The sequence below is a fragment of the Phlebotomus papatasi genome, chromosome 2 (assembly GCF_024763615.1).
Source record: "Phlebotomus papatasi isolate M1 chromosome 2, Ppap_2.1, whole genome shotgun sequence".
Lineage (NCBI taxonomy): Eukaryota > Metazoa > Arthropoda > Insecta > Diptera > Psychodidae > Phlebotomus > Phlebotomus papatasi.
This window is the reverse complement of record NC_077223.1, coordinates 74,311,152-74,338,968: the sequence shown is the minus strand read 5'-3', so window position 1 is coordinate 74,338,968 and position 27,817 is coordinate 74,311,152. Positions and strand designations below refer to the sequence as shown.

The 27,817-nt window shown below is 32.8% G+C and overlaps 2 protein-coding genes across 2 annotated transcripts in view; both read left to right on the top strand.

Moving 5' to 3' along the window:
- The window catches only part of LOC129804310 (GPI ethanolamine phosphate transferase 2), a 7,450-nt gene extending 5,086 nt beyond the window's left edge, over window positions 1-2,364 (top strand). The window contains exon 3 of the mRNA XM_055851481.1: window positions 1,508-2,364. Coding sequence (XP_055707456.1) covers window positions 1,508-1,882 — 375 coding nt within the window. The 3' untranslated portion in view covers window positions 1,883-2,364. The remainder of the gene's footprint in view (window positions 1-1,507) is intronic.
- On the top strand, window positions 1,942-27,817 carry LOC129804332 (synaptic vesicle 2-related protein). Its single transcript, XM_055851543.1, is given in 7 exon segments — window positions 1,942-2,008; window positions 5,533-5,797; window positions 12,205-12,237; window positions 12,240-12,649; window positions 18,974-19,575; window positions 19,646-19,820; window positions 27,353-27,817. Coding segments are annotated over 6 exon segments (1,527 nt in total). The 5' UTR covers window positions 1,942-2,008; window positions 5,533-5,610; the 3' UTR covers window positions 27,473-27,817.

Here is a 27,817-nt window from a genome sequence, read left to right as displayed (position 1 = left end):
ATTTTCTTGAGATTGAAGAAGCTTTTAAAGCGTTCTTCGTAGATTTAGCAAAAATATTCGTGACTTTCACGAGCTTTTCAAATATTTTATTAATTCCTGTATGGATTTTACGAAAGTTTTTTGACGTTTTCTTGTGTTTCGCTAAACGTTTTGGGATTTTCTCAGATTGTACGAAAATTTTCTTTAAATTTTTGAACAACTTTTCTTGAGATTTTCGAATCCTTTCTTAGATTTCACACATTTTTCGAATATTGTCAGAGCTTGCACTTGGATTTCGCAAAATCTTTTTGATGTTTTCTTGCGTTTCGCTAAAGCTTTTGATGTTTTCTCAGATTTATCGAAAACTTTTGGGATTATCAAATAATTTTCGTGAATTTTTTCGAAAATGTCCGTAGATTTCTCGAGTTTTTCAAATATTTTAGTTTAGTTTATATGTACTTGGATTTCGCAAAAGCTTTTGATGTTTTCTCAGATTTAACGAAAACTTTTTCGGATTATCTAATAATTTTCGTGAGTTTTTTCGAAAATGTCCTCGAGTTTTTCAAATATTTTAGTTCTTGGATTTCGAAAAAGCTTTTTGACGTTTTCTTGCGTTTCGCTAAAGCTTTTGATGTTTTCTCAGATTTAACGAAAACTTTTTCGGATTATCAAATAATTTTCGTGAGTTTTTTCGGAAAAATTTCCGTATATTTCTCGAGTTTTTCGAATGTTTTAGTTTTTACTTGGATTTCTCTAAAGCTTTTGAGCTCTTCTTGCGTTTTGCTAAACTTTTTGGGATTTCATCGAATCCTGCAAATATTTTATTTGGATTTGCGAAACTTAGATTAGATTCCTTGAATTCTTCCGTGGAATTAGTGATCACATTAATAAGTTTGTTAAGCTTTGAAATTATTTTAGTAACTTATACTTGGATTTCGTGAAAGCTTTTTTATGTTCTCTTGTGTTTTGCTAAACTTTTTGATGCTTTTTCAGACTCGTGAAAACTTTCTTAAAATTTTCGAAACATTCCGACGATTTGTCAAGTTCTTCGAATATTTTAGTAATTTTAAGTAGTTTGTATGTACTTGGATTTAGCGAAGGCTCTTTTAATTTTGTTGCGTTTTAGGAACTTTTTGACGTTTCCTAGGATCACACGAAGAATTTTCTTGAGATTCGTGAAACTTTTAAATGTTTTATTCTATTCTGCGAAAACTTCCGTGAAATTAGCAATAATTTTCATGGCTCTTTTAATTTTGGCGAATATTTTGGAAGCTTTTATTTCGCGAAAGCTTTTTTTCAGGTTTTATACGTTTCGTGAAACATTTTGACGTTCTCTTCGGATTTCAAAAACATTTTAGAATTTGCGAAAATTATCAGTTTTTCGAATTTCGCGAAATCTTCAGAATTTTTCTTGCGGCGGGGTCTGGTTTTGCGAAACATTTCTTGGGAATTTCCGTAAGATTCTCCGTATGAGTCACCCCTTTCCCGTCCCTATACAATTATTCTCATACAGCCAAATTTTTCTCAGGGAAATTCCAACAGTTTGGCTTCAATTGATCTCAATGCTGGCTATGTTGGTCTCAAATCATTTAACATGCCAATTGTGGGCTTTTTCCTCACACTGAACACCTTCAGTGGACCCCTACTCGCCCTCCTAGTCATGCTCTATCATCTCCAGGGCGATCAAAATGACCGAAAAGTCCAATCACAGACATTCCTGCAAACCTCAACGCTCTTCCTGATTTTCCCTCTGAGTGTCTATCTGGCCATTGCTACGGGATTCCGCAATCATCTTTTCGTGTGGACGGTATTCTCGCCCAAACTTCTCTATGAGACCTTCAATTTTGGCCTCTTCCATGTGATCTACAGTGTTTTGGGTGTGACATGGTGTCACAAATCGTGAAGATATGCGGAGAAAGTTGATGATGGGAAAGCGCCCCGAGAAGCGCAGAAGAAATGAGGAGTGACTTCTTCGCCAAGTTATTTGTTCCAGTGTGCAATTTTGTCCAACGTTTTGTTTTTAACTCAGGTAAGAGACAAATTACCATTGCATTTTTAACCCTCACTTACCTTGCTCGGATTTTTTTTGAATCACATTGAGCCTATTGAGCATATGCATCATGTGAATTCTGGGTTTCGAAGTCTCCAAGCTTTAGTTAAAATATTGCATTTTTTTTTTCTTTTTCACAAGAAAATTCTATTCTATGAACTATTAGAGCCAAATAGTCTGCTTCCGAACAAGAAATGGTGTCTAATAAATATTAAACATCTTAATCTTGAAGCATGACTAGAAGTTTAGGACCAAAAATGCCTTCGGGAATCGTATATTCTTAATTTTAGCATATATCAGGTAATGTTTTTTGTAATAAAAATACTTAAAAAGAATATTGGAAATATCGGTTTTTTTTTTAAAGCTTTTTAAGTTTGTAGCAATTCTTATAGATTTTATTATAACATTTTAAGACATTTATAAAGTGAATTTGAGATAAAAAAAATGCTTGTAGAAGTGTTGGGATATTTTATCAGTACTCCCTTTAAGACTGTGACTAATTAAGTTAGGTTTTCTATGGGTTCCGTTCAAAATCCTGAAAGCTAAGATCCAGAACGCTAAAATCCCGAAGAGACAAAATCCGGATAAATCAAAATTCCGAAAAACCAAAATCCTGAATGGGGATTCCATGTGGAATCCCCATTCGGAAAATTTGGAAAATTATTCCACACTTTATTCTACGTATAATTTAGTTTCTTTCAGGATTTTGGTTTCGGGATTTGGCTTTTGGGATTTTGGCTTTACGGGAATTTGATCAATGCGGATCCCTTCGGGATTTTGGCTCTGACCGGTTTCGATATGCCTTATCCATTACGACTTCAGCCGAGAAACGGTTTAACTTAGTTGTAATCAAAATAATGATCAGATTACATTTCCATCAGTTTCTGACTAATCTGTCTATCGGCTTAAGGCGCACTCTCGGCTTAAGAAACGGCTTAGTGAGAAACTGATAGAAATGTAAATGTAAAGCATTATTTTGATTATAATTACGTTAAGCCGTCTCTCGGCTTAAGTTGTAAGTATATATCTAGAAAATCATACTAGATGTCTAATTGCCCCGGGTTCCCCTAATATAACAGGCCTGACTTCTTAAGGTGTTCAATTACGAAGGCTAAAAAATAGATTTTTTTCAATATGATAAAAAAATTACAAAGATTTGAAAAATTCAGGAATTAGTAACTTGATTTTCGAAGATCATTTTAAAAAAAAACTTTGTGGCGATCGCGATTACTCAAATTAGGTACACCTGAAGACTGAAAAAAAACAAAGGATTTTCAATAAAAAGAAATTTGTATTTTTGGGATAATTAATGCAAAAATTGTCATTTTAGGCGTAATTTAAATCATGCTTTGTCTTGTAAAATATATTTGGATCAGAGAAAAAAAAATTGGTTTAAATAGGGATTTAAAGCATCTGCTAACAGGAAATATTTGATTTCTTGACTTCAGATGAACATTAAGTAATTTCGTTCACCGAAAAGTAAGTTTTCTTTTCAAACTCCGAAAATCAGGTCCCAAGGGCCGAATATTTAAAATTTTTAAATGGGCATTTAAGAAAATACATATAGTTCAGTTGTATTTATGCTTAAAAACTTTAATTAAAATAAAAAATTATTATTTAAAAAAGAATTAGAGAAAAATTCTGCTTTATTAAGTCAGTAGTTTAGTTGTAACGTCAGTAACTTTAGTTGTGTCAGGATCATCTAGATACATTCTAATTTTCAATTTTGATGCCATATCAGTGTCTGGTTTCCTATTTCTTTGTTCTTTTTTTTGACAAAAAAAATCTGAAAGTACTTTAAACGAAAAAATGTAAAAATTTTCTGCAAATGCATTTCTTTTTGAATTGATAAAAAAGGTGTTTGAGGGTTAAAATTGCTTTCATTTTGAAGTTTTCTAGAGCAATAAGTATTAATTTTATTTACAGTATATATTTAAAGTTTTACTGTAAATGATAGATTTATTTAAATTTGATGTGATCATCCAGAAATTTTTAAGTTCTTTTTAAGTGATTTTCTATTGAAGAAGATACTGTGGTAAACAAAATATTTTAATGAAGATTATTGGAAGAGATTGTAAATGATCGTCTTTTTTTAATTTTGTAAATGCAAATTAAAACATTTGAAAATGGAGCAATCTTCAAATGTCTTTTTTATTTTAAAGAAAATTTGAATATGTAGCTAATCCAGTTCTCTAAACCTGCCTATAAGAATATCAAATCTCACCTCTCAATGGTATCACTCCAAGAGGCCAATGAATTCGTAAGAGACTAATAAATAGGCAAAGTCGTGCAAGAATCCAGTCAGAAAGTTGATAAGTGATCGATGATTGTTTTTCATGATGTGATCATCGAAAGAGCAATGAGGAAAAGTGTCGATATAGTGCGAGGTTGGTGTTTTGCCGGGTCAGCATATGATAAATTCTTGAAATAGCTGGGCGAACTGGGCAATATTTATAACGTGTTCGGGTGGGATTTTTACTTTCATACGGAACGCTGGATGATCGCGCGCGTGACTTTTTGGAGGGATGGATGGAAGTCACTAATACAGAGTCATGATGACTTACCTGGTGCGGTAAAAGAAGTTATAAATGTTGAAGGTGGGGATCAGTCTAATAGCAATTGACTTGGAGTCTTGGAGAGTGAGAGAGACCCGTTAACTCACACAGTGTTCCACTGTTCCGTGAGATAGATTTTTCACTTCTTGGCCAAGTAGTTGAAATCTGCTTCTTCAGCTGGAAGCATCGAAAAGTCTGTCGATGATATAGGTGGTTTATAGTGTTACAGAGTGTGCTGAGAATGTCTCTGGAATGGGAATTGTGTATTTTTGTGGGACAAGAAGAATAGAGAGTCGCATTGGGGATAAATAAGAATAGATAAAAGTTGTGAGAATAGGTTTTGAGAAGAATCACAATAAAAAAAAATTGTAATGTGTAGAAGAGTGAGTTAGATGTTGGATGGAAATAATTCCAATTGAGAGACTTCAGTGTTATATCGTCGAGGACAGTGAATAAATATTTTGCTTTTGTTGCAACAATTGCTTCACTGTTGCCAGTGTCTCTTTTTTTTTGCGAAAGAAGAAATATAATTCACAATTGTGGAGAAAAAAAAAGACCTTACATCATATTCTTGAAGAGACTAGCACTCCCTCTGAATGTCTCAGTGTGAGCTCCGAAAAAAAAAAATTAGTGATTTCGTGGGTGTGTGAGGTGAATCCCAAATTGCTGTAAGCGACAACAAGATCGCAATTGAAAATTCATCTCAGTGCGGGACAATATGGGATGTCAAGACGGGTGTTAATTAATTAATTGATTGATCATTTGGTGTTTTGGAAGGCTGAAGAAGTGTGCTTCATCTTGGCGGGCTCACGGTAGTGTGAAAGAAATACGGTTAACCATTTTTGCGCGCAATATAGCATTTCTTGTGGGGTTTGCGCGCGATCACCAATTATTCGATGAATAACTGTGACTCTACCTCAATTTACCCATTGCTTGTGTGCGTCCCAGAATCTCGTCTTGGGAGTTGGGCGGTGAAGAAGTGAGAGACCAAGAGAGAAAAGAGCTCAGAGAGCAAAGTGAAGAACTATGGGAGTTCGACGACCGGGAACTACGAGAGGATATGAGGAAATGCAGGGAGCTAATGTGGCCACAGTTAATGTGGCCATTGCAGGTCATACAACACCGATCGTCAATCACAATCACCATCAGGCACCTCCACCACCCACCACAACACAGGAGTTCGAGATGGCCTCCGTGAGCGTCGTGCCAGATGGTGAGTACATCCTTTCAATTCATTACTTATCAGTACTCAGTATTCATTACAGTACTTATCAGTATTCATTACTTCATCAGTATAGGATCATCAGCTACTTTTAATCCACAATTAACATCTTAAAAATCACTTGAAGATTTATAAGAGCATAAACATTAACTCAAACGAGACAATGACAGAACTTCTTAACATTCTGGTATGAGATTAAGAAGTCTTCATTCTAAGGACCTTTAGTATACAACGTTCTTAGATGGCTAATTCTTGTCATACTTATTACCTACATAAATTGCTACTCTAATATTTGTGATAGTTTACAAGGTTTGTAATAATAAATGAAAGTTAATTAAAAATCATTAACTATACAATTGAAATCAACATTTCATCCAGAATGCCCCTTGAAACTTCTCAAATCGAAATATAAATGGTTCTTAGTTCTTAATGTAATTAAGTTTAATTTTTCGGTTCGCGTCCGACCTGATAATTCAATTCATTTAATTTCTTTCTCTCCAATTAACGCTTGGTTGCGGCCGCCGCCGGCTAATCACTTCTATTCTCATTGAGTAAACGGTATAGAAACTTAAGAATCCTTAGTCATATATTTGTATGCCTTAACTTGTTTGTTACATTCTGATTTTTCTTGATAAATTAAGGTAAAGACTCCACCACCTGGGCTCCTCAAGTCAACCGGTGGAAATATTTATTCAATTTATTTACATTTACAATAATATTTAGCGAATGATTTAACATCATAGGGTCAATTATTTCATAATTAATTCAAATCAGTATGAAAATATCATTGAAATTGACCATAAAACACTGAAAAATCATAAAAAGATGGAGTGTTAAATTATTTCTTAAATAAAAATTCGCAATTTTTCATCAAATTATGGCATACTTTTTGATATTCTTGACTTTTTTCTTAAGGAATTATTTCAATTATTATCCTTACAGATTACTTGATATTTCAAATTTTGAGTCTAATCGCATGTTGAGGATTTTATTTTTATTACCGTGCAAAAATTTTAGTTCCATGCCGAAGTTAAAGATTAATTTTATGTATTAAATTTGAAAGTGCATTTCAAATATAATGTTCCTCAATTCGACCGGTCGACGAATCATACCAAGTGAAGCTTTTTTCACTTGAATGTTGTTCTACTTCTGAATGAATTCATAAAAGTGAGTTTCCCTATTTATTTTAATGATTAACTAAATTTTAAGTGCTATAATGAATTTAAAATCTATCCTTAAGTGGTCGACATAGGGTACTTTACCTTACAATTTCATTAGTTTGTGTGAGGTACTCGTTGCTGAGAGCGTAATAGAAACAAACATAATAAGGGACGAGTATCAGCTTTGACAAGAAGGCACGTGTTGGGTGTGGGAGTACAATGGAGATAAATAATGAGAAAACGGTGATAGATATTGACTTATACACTTTTGGAAAAGATTACATAAGGGAAGTGGGGCATCTTTGAAATTGGATTTATTGTCCTATTTTTACATGAAACTGGTTTGTATTATGATATAATTAAGCTCAACAAACCAATTGTGAATCTGAATTACATAATGAGAAGGCTCAATTCCATTTAAAAATGGAAAGTGATAAGCCCAGATAAGCTTATGGTAGCTGAGATTCTTTACAGGTGACCTAGGAATGCGTGCAACTCGAGGTGCATGCAACTCGAAATGCGTGAAAATTCGATTGTGAATTGGATTTTGGGAGTAAAGAATCGCGTCGAGCAAACGGTTTTCGGCCACCGAAATGGATAAAATTTGCTCGAACTATTTTATCCATTTATTTTTCGTGATCTATGAGTGTCAAAACGTGTAAATCCAAAATTTGGGCGCGATCTGATGAGGTTGCATTTCACCTGTGATCACAAAAGCCGAGATTGTAAAGAATCTCAGCTAATAAGGAGAAAAAATCCAATTTCAAAGATGCCCTATTTTCCCTATGGAACTTTTGTTGTTATTCTGAATTTTTTGCCTAGTAATACATGTATTTAATGCGATGCCGGCCAAAATCCTGGAGGAATAAAATCCCGAATGGGTCGAAATCCCGAAAAGCCAAAATCCCAAAAAGCCAAAAACGTTGGCGTTTTGGTGTTTCGAGGTTTTGGTTATTCGGGATTTTGGATTTCAAGATTTAGACCCTTTTGGGTTTTAGACTATTCGGGATTTCGATTTTGGCGTTCAGGATTTTGACCTTTTCGGAATTTTAGGTTTCGGTATTTTGACTTTCAGGATTTTGACCGGAATTCGTATACTGCTGTGTAGCATGAACTGAACGCATAATTAAATACCTTTAAGTTTTCCATTTTATATTTACAATGCTTCGATAATGGTTATTCTATTCATTAGATATAGAATTAAGCAAGATTACGTGAGGTAGGAAATGGTTCCATTTCACTGCATACTGACTATATCACAAAAGTGATGGCAAATAAGGATTCATATTTAAAGGACAGATAATTTTTTTTTTATTAAATAAATTAGAAAGATTGCAAGAAATGTCCAGTTTTTCGTTCACACGTTCACACACAGATTTATTTTTTAAGTTTTGGCCATATAGGGGAAAGAACTCTCCCTTCGAATTCGAACGTTCATGCCTTCGAATAATATCCATTTTCTTTTATTTTCCTTAGAGACTTACACATATAGTCAAGTGTGCTAATCTAGGCGCTTCGCTATCTGGATCGTTTATGACTAATCCACTTAAAATAATATTTTTATTACATATAATATATCCTTTATATCCTTGTGAAAAAAAGTATTTTAAATTCAAAGGTTTAATTAAAAGTGAATTAGCGAAAAGGCGACCCAGTTAGTGCATGCTGACTTATTTCAGTATTATCATTATTTTATAATTTGTTTTTAATATTGTTTATATTTTTTTTATATTAGGTTTCTGAATGAAACAGTGAATAATTCTATGGATTTAGAAGAAGTAGAAAAGAATTTCATCAATCCCAAAACAAGCGTTTAAGTAGCACTCTTCGGAAAACGATCCAATTACCCCACCTTACTATAATTATCAAAAATTGATAATAAGCTATTCAATATTTAATAGAAATGTGTAAGTCACTTAGGCCAAGTAAAAGAAAATTCACATTATAGTTAAAAAAGATAAAATTAGATAAAATAAAATAAAGATAAAATTAGATAAAATTAGTTAAAAGAATATTTTCAATATTTATCTATTTGATCCTAGGATGGCTACTTAACAGATGAAGCATTTTTATTCATAAATTATATATTTGCTTAGTTTCCTTCTTCTTTCTAAGTCTTAGATTCTAAGAAAGTAAATATAATGCGAAATGATAGCCACAGATACAGAGAATGTTCATTGAATTTAAAAGCTTTACACACTAATTTGGTTTTAAATCCAAACTAAAAAAAATCACTTCAGAAAATATATATACTGTGGCTTTGTACGGAAAATGTATGAGAATGTTCCGCCCTTATTTGGACTTAAATTTTACTGGAAATTAGGATATTCGGAAAGTACGGGAGTATTTCATCGCTTATAAGTTCAGACTCTAAGGGCTGATTAATTGCGTCCATAGGATAGATCCATTTTCAGAACATCCACATTTGGAGAAGAGTGTTTGCTTTGTGCAGCCAACGACTCCTTCATATTACCAAGATCAAAATTGGCTCAAGCTTTTTCAATGATTTTTGGATATGTTTTAGAGCTGGTCCTGGTGAACATTTCGGTAATGAATCGGTTAAGTACCGATATTCTGCTTTTCAAATACTTTTATGATTTATGAATTAATTTGATCTCTAGTAGATCAGTGATTCCAAAAGATTATGCAAAGATTGATATTCATCTGAAATATGGAAATATGATAGAACAGGAAAAAAGAATAGAGAAATTACATTAGTAATATTTTTCTAATATATCCTCCAACTCAAAAAATACAATATTTCATATAGAAGAAGTACGGTTCTAGGCGGTCATTGCAGCATGAAGGCTCAGTTCCATTCCAACATAGGAAAAAAATCACAATTTCAAAGCTGCCCCACATTCCAGGATGTCCCACTTACCCCAACTGAAACATAAATCTTTTTAAACAGAACGAAAAAACATCGTTCTTCTCCTTTCTCATCATTTCTCTCGTCTCTCTTATATCATCGACGCGTCGAGCGGGCAATCGGCAAAAGCCGTTGGGCTTCGACATACCTATCGGCGACTTGTATGTATGAGTAAAATTTTCTACCATCCGTCTATGATAATATGAAGGAGTCGTTGGTGCAGCAGAGAAAATTTTGATGAATTTATTCGGAAGGAATACACATTTACAGCAACGAAATCTTTAGTATAAAAGAGTAACTTCCCCCCAAACGAACTGCTTCCCCAGAAGAAATGAAATTATAATAAAATTAAATTTTTTGATAGATTATTATAAATTAAATTTATACAAAAAAAAGTTATAAAAGTTAGACGAGAGATGCAATATAAACATATTGGATAAGTTTTGTGGTAATCCATGAATCAATTCAAGTCGGTTGTAGAGTGGTAAACATAAAAAAGAATTACGAAGTGTGAAATGCTTATACACGTGAGCGCTATGCTTTGTCCCCTTTGTCCCATGAGATGGACCGCTAAACAATTAATGCAATGTATTTTTTTAGAGCAGCATCGCTAAAAATTGGCAAATAATGGTAAATAATTTCTCAGGATAGTTTAAGTTTATTTATTACAATGAGCTTATAGCAATTTAAAATGTTGAAACAACTTAATTTATCTATAAAAACACTTTTAAAAAATTAGTTTTACATCTTCCATATAAAACTATGTATTTTTTGTATATTCTTTTAAACAAGTACTTTTAAACAAATTATGTTTGAAAAGAAAGCTTCAAGAAATATAGGGTAACTGTACGAAATTTCGACATAGTTGCATGCAAGCGCCAAATTCTTAAATTTGAAATGTAATATTTTTAATACAAATTGATTTTTTTGTTAATTCTTTTTAAGGAGTATTGCTTGGGACCTTGTATATAGTTTATCGTCTGTATTTTCTCAATAATCATTCTCAATATCTTTTAAAAAATATAGACATGGCTTTGGGTAATATTTCGGCCACCTTGATTCTCATAGTTCCTTGCCGTTTCGGAATTCTTCTAAAGTATTTTTCACATCATCTCGTTTGTAGAAGAGACATTTTTTTACTTTTTTGCATTGTATAATCTTTAGAGTGTGCAAAAACTAAAAATTCATGGAAATTTGAGGAACTTAAGAAGTGGCCGAAATTGCAAGCTGATCGAAATTTTGGTACACTTATGGTACACTTTCATGAATATCACAAGTTTAGCAGAAAGACGTTAGGGACGCGATTGTCTATCTCAATCAGCCGATTTTGATCATTTTGGTATTGCGTTATTTAAGGTTATTTACTGACCAAAATAGTATTTATTGAACATTTTCAATATCTTCTAACATTCTTAATCTCTTCTCCATTTTCTTGTCTTTTATGGTAGTAAAATTTTTAACTGAACTAGAAATTCTATGCTAATTAAAAGTAATAGTAAGAAAATAATATCTTTAGGTTCTGTTATGAAAAAGATCACTATCATTTTTTTTACAGAAATTAATGAAAATTAATGATCTTCAAATGGTTTATTCATAAAATAGTTTTTTTTTATTACCAAGATTGTGCAATTTATTTACAATAATAATTTATTTGCTTGAGTTAGTACTAAAGTAGTGCAAGCATCATCAAAAATAAATAATTACTTTCTGTTTTTATAATAATTTATTTATATTTTGACCTAAATTATAAGAGTATTTTCAAATATATTTTCCGAATGAAAGTTTGCAAATTGAATATAATAATAAATTCTCATCATATTTGATCTTTTTGTGTCACTAATTTCAATATCTTTTGTGTATGGCTCAAATGCTCGTTGAATACTGATCAATGTAGACTTCCCATATTGGTTTCTTGTTCACAAATACGCCAATATCATTAATTTGGCTCAATATGGACTTGCCATTATTCAATTTGATTTGATTGAATTTTTAAAGATTATTTTTTTTTGTGCCAATTTCACAATACAATATGATCTTTGGCTTTTGTGTTGTTTTCATTTATTAAACAATGCGATTTCTTTGAGTATTGCAAATTTGGTAGGAATGTGATTTTGAAAGCTTGAGTAATCTTTACTTGTAAAATATAGAGAGCAGAGTCTTATCTCTAAGAAGTCATTGACTGTGAAATACTAAATGATCTTCAAGTGATCTTCAGTAAAATCATTTGCCGCCCATCGAAAATTCATTTCCACGCTCAAAGAAGCGTTTCGTGAAGTTTCTCATGAGGAAGTTTTGTTTTTATCCATCAGAGAGATGCTATCTGAAGCAAAAGAATCTCACAAGATCTCTCTCTTTGTTTTCCTCATCAGATACCTTCACCGTAACTCAGGCTGTGAACGCACTCGCTTTGGCTGGTTTCAGGTGAAATTGTCTCTATGCGTGGGTCTCTGCTGGATGGCAGATTCCATGGAAATGACAATCCTCAGTGTCCTCGGACCAGCACTGCACTGTGACTGGGGAGTTACGAGGTATCAGCAAGCCCTCACTACCACAATCGTCTTCCTGGGCATGATGCTGAGTTCGACATTTTGGGGGCAACTCAGTGATCGCTATGGACGGAAGCCAGCCCTGACACTCTGTGGAGTGTTGCTCTTCCTCTATGGTCTTCTATCGGCTGTTGCTCCCAGCTTCGGCTGGCTTCTGCTGCTTAGGGGTCTAGTGGGATTCGCCATTGGATGTGTTCCACAATCTGTGACACTCTATGCTGAGTTCCTGCCCACCAAACAGCGCGCCAAGTGTGTTGTTCTCCTCGATGTGAGTATCTCATTAAATGTTTAATGTTCCTTTTCAAAACTCCAAGAGACAATTTTCACTCCAATTGCATGAACAATTTACGCAATAGCTATCGATGTTATCGGACTCTTAGTCTAATTATGCACTCATTTGCTAAAGTTGATTTCTTCAAGATAAAAGCAACAATTTATGAGCGTTTTCATTTTCCGCTGTGTTTGTGCGCATTTTGTGGAAAATTTATTATGAAAACTTTAACTTAAGTTACCAAAATGAATTCAAATACCTTGATGTAACTCTTAATACTATTCTATAGAATGTAAAAAAAAATATTAAAATGATAATAACTCCGCTCTAATTGACATAATTTAATTGCCAACTAACGACTTACTTGAAAGATCTTGAAAAATTCAACGACTCTTAGAAACAATCACAACCTCCCTGGAAAACCACGGTCACATTCTTGATAAAATTTCAAAATAATTAATTGATATTAGTTGCACTAAGACTTTTGAAAATGGGAAAGTAATTTAAATCATTTTCAAATGATTTTTTAAAGTTTTTAAATTTAAAAAAACTAATCTAGATAGATATTTCATGCACAAGCGTACTTTATATAGCAGAAAAGTCCGCCATTTTTATTTTTTCAAAGTTAAAGTTAAATATCTTCCAGAATGGCTTATTTCTCAACCGATTTGGTCAAGATTGGATTTAGTTGAAAGGTCTTGAAATTTATAGCCCTATTTGCGATTTGTTTTCACTATAGAGATATTTTTTAAATTTTTTTTATGTATAATAACTTTATCAAAACACTGGAAAAGTCTTTATAATATAATAATAATATGCTGGCACAACATTCCATGAAGGGCTAGGCATTTCCGCAAGGAGATTTCTAGACATGCATTACTATTTTTTCTTATACGGGATGAGGTTGTCAGTCCTATTCCTCGAGGAATCAAGTGCAATGAAGCTCACTGGATGCAATCCGTACATCTTAACGCCAGAAAAATTCCTAAGGGGATTCAAACCTGGAAATCATCATATATTTTCGATTTTCAAACGTGAAGTAAATGAGCAGGAAAACTGATTGAATTATTAAGCTTTTTTTCTAAAACAAAAAATATAGGGGAAATGCTTCTAATTTTGTCCAGTTTCTTATTTTGGACACTTTGAGGATAACATTGGACACTAAAAATAAATTGATTAAAATGATGGATTTTTATTCCAATATTTGATGAATAATGAATTCTATCTAAATATTTGTTCTTTTTGGAATATTTTAACACTAAATACGTTAAAATTTGAATATGATTTGAGTTGAAATTGCTTTGTTGAAAATTCAGTGTGAGCAATTGCTTACGAGAAATATGACAGAACTTCGTGGCTTACTTCAGTCTTATTTAGTTTTGGTGAAGTACTAACAAAGTTTGTTCGCTGTTTTTGAGTGATATTATTGAATATTCATTGAATATTGTGTTGATTCACGTTACTGATGATTTGTACATTTGACCTGAAGTGAGATTTGCCTTGTGAATTAGATTTTTCGTGTGAAAAATGGGAAATTTTTTAAGACATTCACCAGTGAGGTGATGACTCTTATTTTGGACAGGTGTTTTTCTCACGAAATTTCGTGAAGTTTTAGCTTTTGTGATGACTAGGTTGGACAAATGCCTGGAGAAACAAAGGAGCATCATCTCTACGAAAGAGATGTAGCGAGAAATGCCTTGAAAGGCTCCCGGAAAGGTAAAGGAATGAGCGAATCCGCACGTACTTGGAGTACCGAAATCAACTCACTTTAATGAATGATATGGAAAGTTTGTGGGCTTCTTGTGACATTCCACGTTTCCCTTACATGACCAGGAAGAGGACTTGGTAAGATTGGTTCATAAAATGAAGAACAATGGGCATCCTGTTGAGGCGGATTATCTGTCCAAATTTACAGACAAGTTGTAAAAATTAATAACCAAGTTGTCCAAAATAAGAGTCAAATTCACCTCTACATATCAATTCATTTTTAAACGTATTAAAACTAATTTTAGTAAAAATGAGATGATAAATAGCTTGCCAAGTTTCTAAACAATCCTTCTGAAAAGAGAGTAACAAGAAAAGTCAATTAGTATTGAAAATATGGCACTTCAAACTTAGGATATCGATGCTTATATGCAGACTGTCCAAAATTAGAAGCACTTCCCCTATCGCTCTTTGAAAATTACAGGGGACCAATTCAATCTGAGCAATATTTTAGGTTATTGTATCAAAGATTCAATTTTGTAAAAATAAATTGTTTAACGTTAATATTTGCATAATTCTTCTCTATTTCTAAAAGTACATTAATATACTTTGAAATTTTTACTTTTTTGACCTTTTAATTTAAAACATTTTTTTTTTTGCAAAAGAGTAACACAGATTTTTCAGACTGGACACTTATAATCCAGCTATCGAAGGTCTCGAAATCTTACAAAAAAAAGTCCTCAAAGTTGAAATCAAATTTCTTAACCATTTAAGGATGAAAAGGTCAAAATGTGTGGGTAAGAAAAAATAACTTTTTATAACTTCTTTAGAGTAAAACATAACTTTAGAAGAGCGTAGGATTAAAACTTTTTGGGACACACACCCGTGTCTATATCGGCCTTAAAGGGTTAATGAAATTTCGTATACCCCCTAATTTGGACCCAATGAAGTTGTTGGTGTTAGTTCTAAAATTCGATAAATTATTGTTTATTCTCTACGGGCAAAGTAAGAAAGGTAAATGTATTTTTTGACTGAAGACTCTAAATGGCAAGAGTTAGCGGGTAAGAATGTTATTCAGACCCCCTATAAGTCGACGTAGGGAAACAAAATAATGATATTACTTTACCCTGCAACCTTTTCCACTCCTCCAGAAATGCGATTTTTAGGATATTCCAAAATCGTGTTGAATGAGTGTACTTTTGTATATGTTTTACTTTTGGAATTTATCTGTTCGTTCATACATGCTAACAACCTTGAAATACTACTCCAATCCTTTTCAAGGTTAAATGTATTGTCCTTCAAAGATATTTTGTTGACAATACATTTTATTACAGTCTGATATGTCCTGAAAAATATGTTGCAGGAAAAGAAGACGACGAATGAGGGGAAGTAATATCATATTTTAGTTCCTTGAATTGACTTTTAGGGGGGGGTGTCCGAAAACACCCCAAACCAAACCTCTATCTTCCTCTATTAACATCTACACATCCAAAAAAAATGCTATTGACCCGTACCGAAATTTCTTGAGTCTAAATTCGAGGGATTTATTAAAAATAATCCATTTCGAGTTAAAGGACATTCCTTTTTAGATAGAAATCCATTGTAGTAACTTTTTAAAATCTGTTGGCTCATTTTCTTTTTTTTAATCTAATTCTTACTCCCAATTTTCCCGAAAATATTGCTTAATAACACACTATTTATGAATGCTGATGAAGATACAATTAATTACGAGTATTATACCGACTCATGACCGATTAATTCCAATACAGCCGGGTTGAAAGTTTCAAGGTCTTTCACAAAAATCCAAAATTAAGCAAAACGGTTGAAATATAGGCCCTCCGAAGTAGTTAAACTTTGATGTTCGAAAATTCAATTTCCAAATGTTTTTCGAGCATTGGTGTTCAAGGATAAAATATTCGTATTGACTACCTCTAAAACATATTCGAAAATGAAAGAAATCGTAGGTGCTGTTTTCGAAATTAACCAAAAAAAACATGCTTTTGGAAGGGAAGGAGAGGCGTGGAGGGAAAAAGGAAGAAGGGTGTCTTATAGATAATGCTGAGTTATAGGGAGTCGTCGAAGTCCGGAATATGATATCTCTTTCTGTTTGGCCTCTAGCAGTGTCAAAAGTTGAAAAAAAAATCGATTATATAACTGATCTCTCTTTGAGTTCGAGCACTAAAAAAATCTATTAAAGCAAACACCAAGAGACACTATAAAACAAATTAAATTCTTCTCATTTAAAATAATTTCAAACAACATTTATATAGTGTAACTATTTAAGAAAAGAATTTGTCATCTAAAAGTCAAATCAGAAAAGGGTGTGAAGAAAAATATTATCAAAATCGACGCTTTGTCAAGTTTTCCTAGTGTCATTTCGGGTACAAACTCTGCATAACGTTCCGTAAAGTGTGAAAAGAGGCAGAAAATGTTTTACCACCTGAACAGTAAATTTAAAATCCAAAAAAAAAAAAACAAATAAAAATTATTTTCTAAAAAACCTTACGAACTTCTAACTTGAAAGTGATGATATCGATGATATTCTCCAACCTCACACTCCCTACACAAAACAAAGATCCTCAGAAAGTACAAAAACATAGTTTAGTCGACCACTGAAGAAGGTCCATATCAGGGGGGGGGGGTAGGTTTCCTATACCTCCAGTGCTTTAGAAATGGAGTCACAAATTTCCGTCCATATCCAGGATCGAAAGTCTGGGCAAGATGGGACTGTGTCTTGGAGTGTTTTTCTTTGAGAAATGATTTGATATCCATTACCGGAGAGTCCCCTATCCATACGCATCATGCAAATCCTTCATTCAATTAATGTTTTTCCATCTCTATTAAACTACTTTTCCCACATCGCTGCAGGAATAAAGTAAATAAAAATTCTTTCCGGATAGGGGAAAGTACACTCATTTCAAACGTACACGATTTCAAATAATGTGAATTTCTTTTATTTTTTCGAAGAGACTTACACATAACTATCACATAATTATCAATATTTGATAATAAGCTAACTAATATTTAATAGAAATGTGTTAGGGTAAGTGTGCCAAATTCCGGCCAGCTTGCAATTCCGGCCACCTTTTGTCTTCCTCAAATTTTCATGAATTTTTAGTTTTTACATACTCTAGAGATTATACAATGCAAAAAATAACAAAAAATGTATCTTCGACAAACGAGATGACGTGAAAAAGGCTTTGGGAGAATTCCCGAAGGACAAGGAACTATGAGAATGAAAGTGGCTCAAATAGGCCAACAAGGCTATGTCTACATTTTTATTAATTTTAAAATGTATTAAGAATGAGTTTAGAGCAAATAAAGACGGTAAACTGTCTACAAGGTTCCTGGCAATACTCCTTAAGAATAAGGAATAAAAAAAATCAATTTGTAATAAAAAAATTACATTTCAAACTTGACAGGGCGCTTGCATGCAACTACACTGAAAAAAAAGAGGGTGTGATTAACTTTTTTTCCTCGTAACTTTAACACTTTTTAGGTGTAAAAATATATCAAAATCTTTAATGTTAATTTTACACCTTTTTAAGTGTTAAATTAACATGAAAAAGGGTAATTTTAACCCATAATACACCTGAAAAGCATAATATTTACACCGATTTCGGATCAATACTGCAGAGTAAAATAAACATTTCCGGAATGTTATTTTAACTTTTTCGGATTTCTCTCAGTGTATGCCGAAATTTGGCACACCTAACCTAATCTCTTAAGAAAAATAAAAGAAAATTCACATTATTCGAAGGCATGAACGTTCGAAGGGATATCACATATTACCGTGGTCATGAATTAACAGCCAAATGGGATCCTGCTAGTCAGCTAATTCTTCAATTTTCGTAAACAAGTATTTTCGCTTGAGGCATCAATAAATTCAATAAATTTATTACGAATTTAAATAGGTCTTTTTTAGTTAGTTCACATTAAGAATCTCATCTGCCATGAGTTAAAACAAGTCTATCACAAGGCTATTAAAGTAGATTCTCGGCCGTGTTTTTGCAAACGGAAGGAATTCATCCGAATAAGTTTTATTGAACAATTAGCGTGTTTTGGCCGTTCTTATGCAATTGCTTGAGTGAATTTATTGGAAAGTTATACTTCAGTTTTTTTTTCTTTCTCCCTTTTGCAAGACAAGAAACTAATATTTACGAAGGTGTGAACAATAGGTGGAAGTTTAATTAGGGAAGTGACACCATTTTTTATAAGCAGTTGAAGGTTTAAAAAAAAAGGCAAATGTGCAGAAATTAGCGATTGATGTAAAAGGTTACTACACCAGAAAATCATCAATTGAGATTAAAATTCCATATTTTTAATTGTGTTTTTTATTTTATTTATAAAAATGAATGAAATTCTTCGCATTCATGAGATGGTTTCGGGAATGAATCATAAAATGTTCAATTATTGCAAAATAATTAACTTTTTTGTAATACAATTTGAATTTTATCTCTATTTTTTCGAGTTAATGAAAACAATAAAAAGTGTACTCTTATGAAATTCTCGTTTTACTCTTTCTTGAGAAGAAACATCCGTGAAGAATATTTAAAAAAAAGTCTCAAAACGTTCTTGCGCACACTTTCACATTCCTAATTGATGCTTAAATTTTAGTGCTTCTGGGCACTTGGAGCGTGCTTCGAAGTAACTCTGGCTCTGGTAGTGGCACCACAATTGGGCTGGCGATGGCTTCTTGGTCTGTCGGCGGCACCACTCTTTGTCTTTGCCGTCATTACGCCCTGGTTGCCGGAATCGGCCCGATACAATGTTACGTGTGGGCAGAATGATAAGGCTCTGGCTACTCTGGAGCAAATTGCTCAGGACAATAAGAAACCCATGCTCCTGGGAAGGTTGGTAGTGGAGGGAACAGCAACACCACGTGGGAGTGTCCGAGCACTGCTCAGTACTTCCCTGAGGCGAACAACGCTGCTGCTGTGGTTTATCTGGATGTCCTGTGCTTTCTGCTACTATGGGCTTGTTCTGATGTCCACAGAGCTCTTCAGTGGCGATCGGAAACCCGTTGTAGCAGGTGACATTGAAGACTGTCATCCACTCTCTACTGATGATTACCTTGACCTGTTGTGGACGACACTGGCTGAGTTTCCAGGAATCTTTGCAACAATTGCCGTAATGGAGAAATGGGGCAGGAAAAAAACTATGGCTTTCCAATTCATCCTCTACGGCGGCTGTGTCCTCCTCCTCACAACAACAAAAGAGTGAGTGACTCTTTTTTATCAGCATTTCCCTACAAAACAGTCACCAATTAAAACACTTTCAATCTTCCAGTCGAATAGCTCTAACGATGATCCTCTTTCTGGCACGTGGAGTTATCGCAGGACTCTTCCAGGCGGCTTACGTTTACACGCCAGAAGTCTATCCCACGGCTCTGAGATCTGTTGGAGTAGGCGGATGCTCAGCTCTAGCCAGGCTTGGAGCCATGGCTACTCCATATGTTGCTCAGGTAATTAATTACAATTCTTTATTTTTTGTGGTTGATCTGAGTAAGAAATTATTACAATTGGGCTGGAGATGTGGAAGTCGGGAATTTAATGGTAACGATATAAATCATCTTTTCAATGAGGCGTCAGAAAAGAATAATTCGTTCTTTGTGGAATTGGAATGAAGAGAAAAAAAAAACATTTTCATACAAGTAAATTACTTCAGTAAAATTGGTCAGAAAAGAATTAAAGTTACTATTGATGATGTCGTGCAAAAAGACTATTTTCAGGTACTAAAAGTGAGTTAGAATGATCTCATAGACAATATTTAACAAAAAAATATAGGGTAAAGACTCATAATTTTGTCCAGTCTGCTTATAAGCATCGATGTTCCAAGTTTGAAGTGCGATATCTTCAATACTAATTGACTTTTTTTGTTACTCTCTTTTCAGAAGGGTTGTTTAGAAACTTAGCAAGCTATTTATCGTCTTATCTTTACTAAAATCAGTTTTAATACGTTTAAAAATTAATTGATATGTAGAGGTGAATTTGACTCTTATTTTGGACAACTTGGTTATTAATTTGGACAACTTGGCTGTAAATTTGGACAGCTAATCTGCCTCAAGAGGATGCCCATTGTTCTTCATTTCATGAACCAATCTTACCAAGTCTTCTTCCTATTCATGTAAGAGAAACGTACAATGTCACAAAAAGCCCGGAAACTTTCATTATCATTCATTAAAGTGAGTTTACTTCGGTACTCCAAGTACGTGCGGATTCGCTCATTCCCTGGCCTTTCCGGGGGCCTTTCAAGGCATTTCTCGCTACATCTCTTTCGTAGAGATGATGCTCCTTTGTTTCTCCAGGCATTTGTCCAACCTAGTTACCACAAATGCTAAAACTTCACGAAATTTCGTGAGAAAAACACCTGTCCAAAATAAGGAGTATCACTTCACTGGTAAATGTTTCAAAAAATTTCCCACTTTTCACACGAAAAATCTAATTCACAAGGCAAATCTCACTTCAGGTCAAATGTACAAATCACCATTAACGTAAATCAACACAATATTCAATGAATATTCAATAATATCACTCAAAAAAGGCTAAGAAACATTGTTAGTACTTCACCACAGCTAAATAAGACTGAAGTAAACACAAAGTTCTGTCATATTTCTCGTAAGCAATTGCTCACACTGAATTTTCAACAAAGTAATTTCAACTCAAATTATATTCAAAATTTACCGTATTTAGTGTTAAAGTCTTCCAAAAAGAACAAATATTTAGATAGAATTCATTATTCATCAAATAAAAATCCATCATTGGAATAAAAATCCATCATTTTAATCAATTTATTTACATTGTCCAATTTTATCCTCAAAGTGTCCAAAATAAGAAACTGGACAAAATTATGAGCCTTTCCCCTATGGGCGTTTCTAATTTTAAATTATTTCTTATAAAATTTTAAAAATCTGATTTTAGTTAATTTCTGTTGGCACATTCAATGATGCTCACCAACAAATTGAATATTTATTTTAAATTAAGAAACAGAGGACAATTAATCTAGTGCTTTTCATAAACATAAAGATCATCTCAGAAACTACTGAACATTCGTAAAATTAGTAAAATCTTGAAAAAGAATTTGCATAATTTTCCTAAAATAAATTGTCGTAGAATTTTTAAATATTTTAATATAGGGGAAAACGTCCTACCTTCGGAAGACTCAATCTTCGAACAACTAATTTTTTTTCAATATGTTTTTAATGAATTTAACCCATAGTAATATTATATTTTAATAGCACTGTGCGACACGTTGTGGGTGTCTTTGACGAGAGTGCCAAAACTTGTTAGAGGGTCATTTAAGGACCTCAAATCTGCAATCCGTTTGTCCGGGTCACCTCTAGATTTTTTTGAAAAAGCATTTTTAGTTTTTTGATGTTTTATAAAATTCAAAAATTCATATCTCCGGTTCTAATTATCCGGTGGTAGTCACATAAAGCTAAACTGACGCGTAATTTCATTCTCTATAACTCTTGTGAACATATCAAGCATCTACGATGAAAATGAAGTATATTTTTTAAAGATTTTTTGAAAAAGGGCACCTAAAATGGTGCATTTTTCTGTGTTTTTTCCATCTTCTATTAATTTTCCCACTTTAATAGAGCATTTTATATGTCAAATAACTATGCCTAAAAGTTAGAGAATTTAATATTCTTTCATATCTTTTTGGTTTAAATTTTCTATCCTAATTCGTTTATTCACAATAATTTATTGAAAATAAAATGCATTATTATAAAAATAAAATCTCTTATTATATATAATTATTTGGTATCTTTGTCTAACCTACTGAAGAGCATTCTCTTTTGCACTCTCACTTACACATTTCATATAAAAAGAGGTGCAGTGAAAAAAAGAGACGTATATAGAAATAGAGAGAGAAGAATAGCTGTTATGAGTGCCAGAAAACTATTCTTCTCTCTTTATTTCTATATACGTCTCTTTTTTTCATTTCGCCTCTTTTTATGTGAAATGTGTAAGTGAGAGTGCAAAAGAGAATGCTCATCAGTAGGTTAAACAAAGATACCAAATAATTATATATAATAAGAGATTTTATTTTTATAATAATGCATTTTATTTTCAATAAATTATTGTGAATAAACGAATTAGGATAGAAAATTTAAACCAAAAAGATATGAAAGAATATTAAATTCTCTAACTTTTAGGCATAGTTATTTGACATATTAAATGCTCTATTAAAGTTGGAAAATTAATAGAAGATGGAAAAAACACAGAAAAATGCACCATTTTAGGTGCCCTTTTTCAAAAAATCTTTAAAAAATATACTTCATTTTCATCGTAGATGCTTGATATGTTCACAAGAGTTATAGAGAATGAAATTCCGCGTCAGTTTAGCTTTATGTGACTACCACCGGATAATTAGAACCGGAGATATGAATTTTTGAATTTTATAAAACATCAAAAAACTAAAAATGCTTTTTCAAAAAAATCTAGAGGTGACCCGGACAAACGGATTGCAGATTTGAGGTCCTTAAATGACCCTCTAACAAGTTTTGGCACTCTCGTCAAAGACACCCACAAAAAGGTAAATTTTGTCGCACCGTGTAGCTAGTCCAATGCTTCAAATTTCCTGAAACCGTGTAAACAGACGGAATTTCCACGGGAATTCCCACGAGCAAATGGTAAATTTGCTATACAAGCGCCCTCTGCAAAAGTGCACGAAACTGCCCGAATGTCTTGAAATATTTTGAATTTCAAATGGAAATTTTCCGTTGGAGGGTGAAATATTCAATTTTCTAAAATGGAAAAAAGCTATCTCGCTCGAGATAGCTTTTTGCTTCCGGAGAATTCCGAAAATTTAATTTGGAGTGTTTTTAAGCAAATAATATATGAAAAAACATGTAAAATCTCCTGTAGTGATCAAAACATTGATTTTAAAAGCAAATTTGAAATCGAATAATAATACTATAATAATTTTGAAAGGATTAGTGTTTCTGGATTAAATTAAATATTCATCAATAACATTTCAGAAGAGGTTTAAATGATTGGAAAGGCAGATTCAAAATTTATCTTTTTCAATAAATCCCATTATTAAAAAATGTAAAGAATATAATAATGTAGATAAGGAAATACAAAGAATAGTAAGAACTATCGAAGTTCACTGATGAAAATTATAGCCAGAAACCAAATAAACCGCCTTTTCGGATATAAAATATTACTTCAATATTTTTTATTATTTACTTTTTTTTGGAAATAAAATTTTAAAATATTTTACAGTCTTCTTGTTTTTTAAAACAATTTGTATTCAATTATTATACAATTAACTAATTTTTGTAAACATCTCTGTTCCGAATGAATTGACTGCTTGGTCACCCAGGGATATTTTATACATTTTCTTCCAACACTTTATAAAATTTTAAATTATCAGCACTACAATTAAACGAAAATTAATCAATAGGTCCTATCAGCAAAGATATCCAAAGCCTGTCGTTGATTTATCCACTTTAATTGGGGGTTTTTGACAAGATATTTACGCTATAACAACGTTTCTAATCATTTCTCGAGAAATTTTAAAAGATTTTCCATGAAATGTATTAATAGATAATATTACTAATATCCTCGTGGTATAATAAAGCCACTTTAATAAAATAAAGTACGTAAAATATCTTCTAAATACACATTCCGTTATTTATATTCGGAAAAAACAAAATTTGAAATTCAAATCTTCGGAGCATTTTTGTGTCGCGCTTGAAGTCCACCAGAGGCGCATAGAGCAAATGGTAAAAATTTGACAGTTCAATATGGGAATTTCCATCCGGAATTCCCATCCGGAATGGAAAATCTCATGGGAATTCCCGTGGGAATTCCGTCTGTTTACACGGAAAAGGGCCATGTGTGAAATCCATCAAGAATATACAGGTTGGGGCTGAAAAAAAAACTGCAATAAACTAAAGCGCTATAGGGGAAAGTGACCATGCTTGATACGATCCAAGCTTGATAATAACAATATTTTTCCTATGTTAATCAATAGTTACGACTCATCGCAATATATTTCAATGGCTGGTGCTAAGCCTCACATTTCCTAAAAAAATTAGGATCCTAGCTCTTTTTTCCTAGTTTCAGGAAGCAAAAATCAAAAATAGGCCCAAAACTGTAATTTCGATACATGATATTTCATAAGTATTTCTTAATTAATGTCGCTGTACAGGAAAACTACTATCATAGGCACATAGAGGGTTCATCAGTACTAATATTTATGTAAAAATATTTTTAATTGGTGGACACTGTTTTTGTGGGTGGTAACAAATTCATAAATTCTACTTGTGTCCAGTCCATCCTATAGAAGAAGGGTCCATGAATGATAATTTTAATGTGGCAACTATATCATTAGATGTGATTATTTCATAATTACACATATTGCAATCCGCCAATTTTATCGACAATTGACATAATCTTCAACCCTGTTGCCTGAATTTTAAGGTTGCAGAATGACATTTTCATGGACTCAAAGTGAAAAAATGGTTTTCGCTAGCGCCCTAATGTCATAAAAACATGGCTTAGAAAAATTACATAGAAAGTGATTTTAAAACTAATAACCAGTCATATAAACGATTTAAGCAGATAGATTAGAGTTCCGTCTAAATGTTGATGTGCAATTTTTTGTATCCGGTGAATTTTTTGCAGTGAAAATGGGCCTCCGAATTGTCGAATCAATTATTATACAGGAAGGCCCCGGACCCAACTTATATAAAAATCGCTACTGAATTTCCATTTTCTTCTTGAGGAAAATCTAAGGATTTCCAGGAACTATTTGAGGGTGGATTATGAACCTAATAAGTGAGACACTTTTCTGTCACAGTGGAAGAATCGCTTTGGTTTGTGTGTTAATCAGAAAAAAAAATCACAAACTTTGGACATCATTTTACAGTATCAAGCATGGAAACTTTCCCCTATTATCCTCATTTTTTGTTCAACTTTTTTGAAATAAAGATAAAATGGTAGTAAAGTTAAGTTCGTATACGTAAAATACATTTCGAAAAGTTATAAAATTATTAGTTTATGAAATAATTAACAATTTTTTTTTTTGATTTTTCGAAATCTATTTAGGGTAAGTGTGCCAAATTTCGGCATAGTTGCATGCAAGCGTCGAAGTCTCAAGTTTGAAATGTAATATTTTAAATACAAATTGATTTTTTTATTCCTTCTTCTTAAGGAGTATTGCTTGGAACCTTGTAAGGAGTTTACCGTCTTGATATACTCTAAAATCACTCTTAATACATTTTAAAATGAATAAAAATATAGACATAGCTGTGGTGCCCTATTTCGGCCACCTTCATTCTCATAGTTCCTTGCCCTTTGAGAATTCTTCCAATATCTTTTTCACGTCATCTCGTTTGTCGAAGCTACATTTTTTGTTATTCTTTTGCATTGAATAATTTCTAGATTACGTAAAATCTAAACGTTCATGGATATTCGAGGAATAAAAAAGGTGGCCGAAATTGCAAGCTGGCCGGAATTTGGCACACTTACCCTAATGCAATAATTTAAGACTTTTGCTAGTTGTCCATAAGTGTAACCCATCCATAAGTGTAGACTTCACTCTATGAGTTTCTTTATAAATCGTATGTTTTATCTGACATTATCATTTATGAAATAAATAAAAAAAAAACATATCCTGAGTTTCAACATCAATATTATTTCTTTTACTTCTTAGAAGAACTTGAGCGCATGAAAAGAATTTTTGTGTAACATTGTAGAGCCAAAAAGCAAATATATAAATTATTTTCTTAAATAACTCTTTACTACTTAAATTTAACGAGGTTTTAAAACTTTATTATATTAGCGGCTAAGAATAATTACCATTTTAGCTACAAGTCTTGGGAGTTAACCCTCTAACGGGTAAGACCGCCTCCAGGCGGTCTTCACAAAAATCACATTTACAGCGACAATAAAGGTTTTATTTATTTAAAAGTGCTATAGTGTCCTCGGTAATAGTCTTATAAACATCTCTTGAAAGTATGAACTCATTTTGACTCTTCGTTTTGTTGCTATTCCCAGTTTTGTGTGACAGGTCAGAGAAAAAGCAACAAAAAATATTTGTGCAAAAAAACTCATTTCCAATTTCCATAAAAATACCGATTTAAAGTTATCTGCCTAAAATAAATTTATTTTTTACTGAAAGATAGGGTAAGTGTGTCAAATTTCGGCATAGTTGCATGCAAGCGTCAAAGTCTCAAGTTTGAACTGTAATATTTTAAATACAAATTGATTTTTTTTAATTCTTTCTTCTGAAAGAGTGTTGCTGGGAACCTTGTAAAGAGTTTACCGTTTTTATTTACTTTTAAATCATTCTTAATACATTTTAAAATGAATAAAAATATAGACATAGCTTTGATGCCCTATTTCGGCCACCTTCATTCTTATAGTTCCGTGCCCTTTGAGAATTCTTCCAATATCTTTTTCACGTCATCTCGTTTGTCGAAGCTACATTTTTTGTTATTCTTTTGCATTGTATAATCTCTAGAGTATGTAAAAACGAAAAATTGATGGAAATTCGGGGAACAAAAAAGGTGGCCGAAATTGCAAGCTGGCCGGAATTTGGCACACTTACCCTATGTCATTCTACTTTGTATATTTTATTTAGAAAATTTGAAAAAACTAAAAATGTGAATTTTAGAAGCAAAAAGAGTTTCAAAAAATTTTTATATTTTCTCACCTAGCGCCTAAACTAAAAGAAATAATGAAGAATTAATGGTTTTTTCGACTCTATTGGATCATAATTATCCTAGAAAGCAGTGTTTCAGAACTTTTTTTTCGCATATTAAAGAAAACACCGTTAGAGGGTTAAGCGAGTTGAGCAACAATTACTTACCATTTGGAATAATTATTCTTTTTAAAGGCATAGATAATGCAATCTAGAAGGTATTTTAGAGGAGGAAGAAGGAGGAAACCCAGCTTAAATGTCAATAATTTAAAAGTTATTGCATTACATGAAGACATCAACAAATGACCCGCCCTCGTCCTCTTACTCTTCTTCCAGGTTCTCTTGCAAACCTCAGTGTGGAGTGCCGTGAGTGTTTATGGCGTGTTTGCAATCAGTGCCAGCGTGGCGTGTCTCCTGCTCCCGTACGAGACCCGCGGCAGCGACATGGCTCAGTAGCCGGATTCCAAACCAGACTCTCTGTGACTAAACCAAATCTCCGTGACTGATTTTGTGGGTGCTTTTCGCTTTGGGCGACATGAGGTTTTATAATAAATAAAAAAAGAACAACACAACTTCGATACGCTCATGAATGTGAATATGGTATATTTTAGTTTTTTTACCTTCTTTTTGTTCTGCAAACTCTTTATGAGATGAAATTACAATGGCTAATTTTACTCTGTTTTAAGTATTTAAGATAATTTATTCACTGTCGCGCTGATATGTTTCTGAGATGTGTGAGCATGTAAAATTACTATGTAAACAGAATTTAAAACAATGAGTATTGTTACATTTATTGGAAAA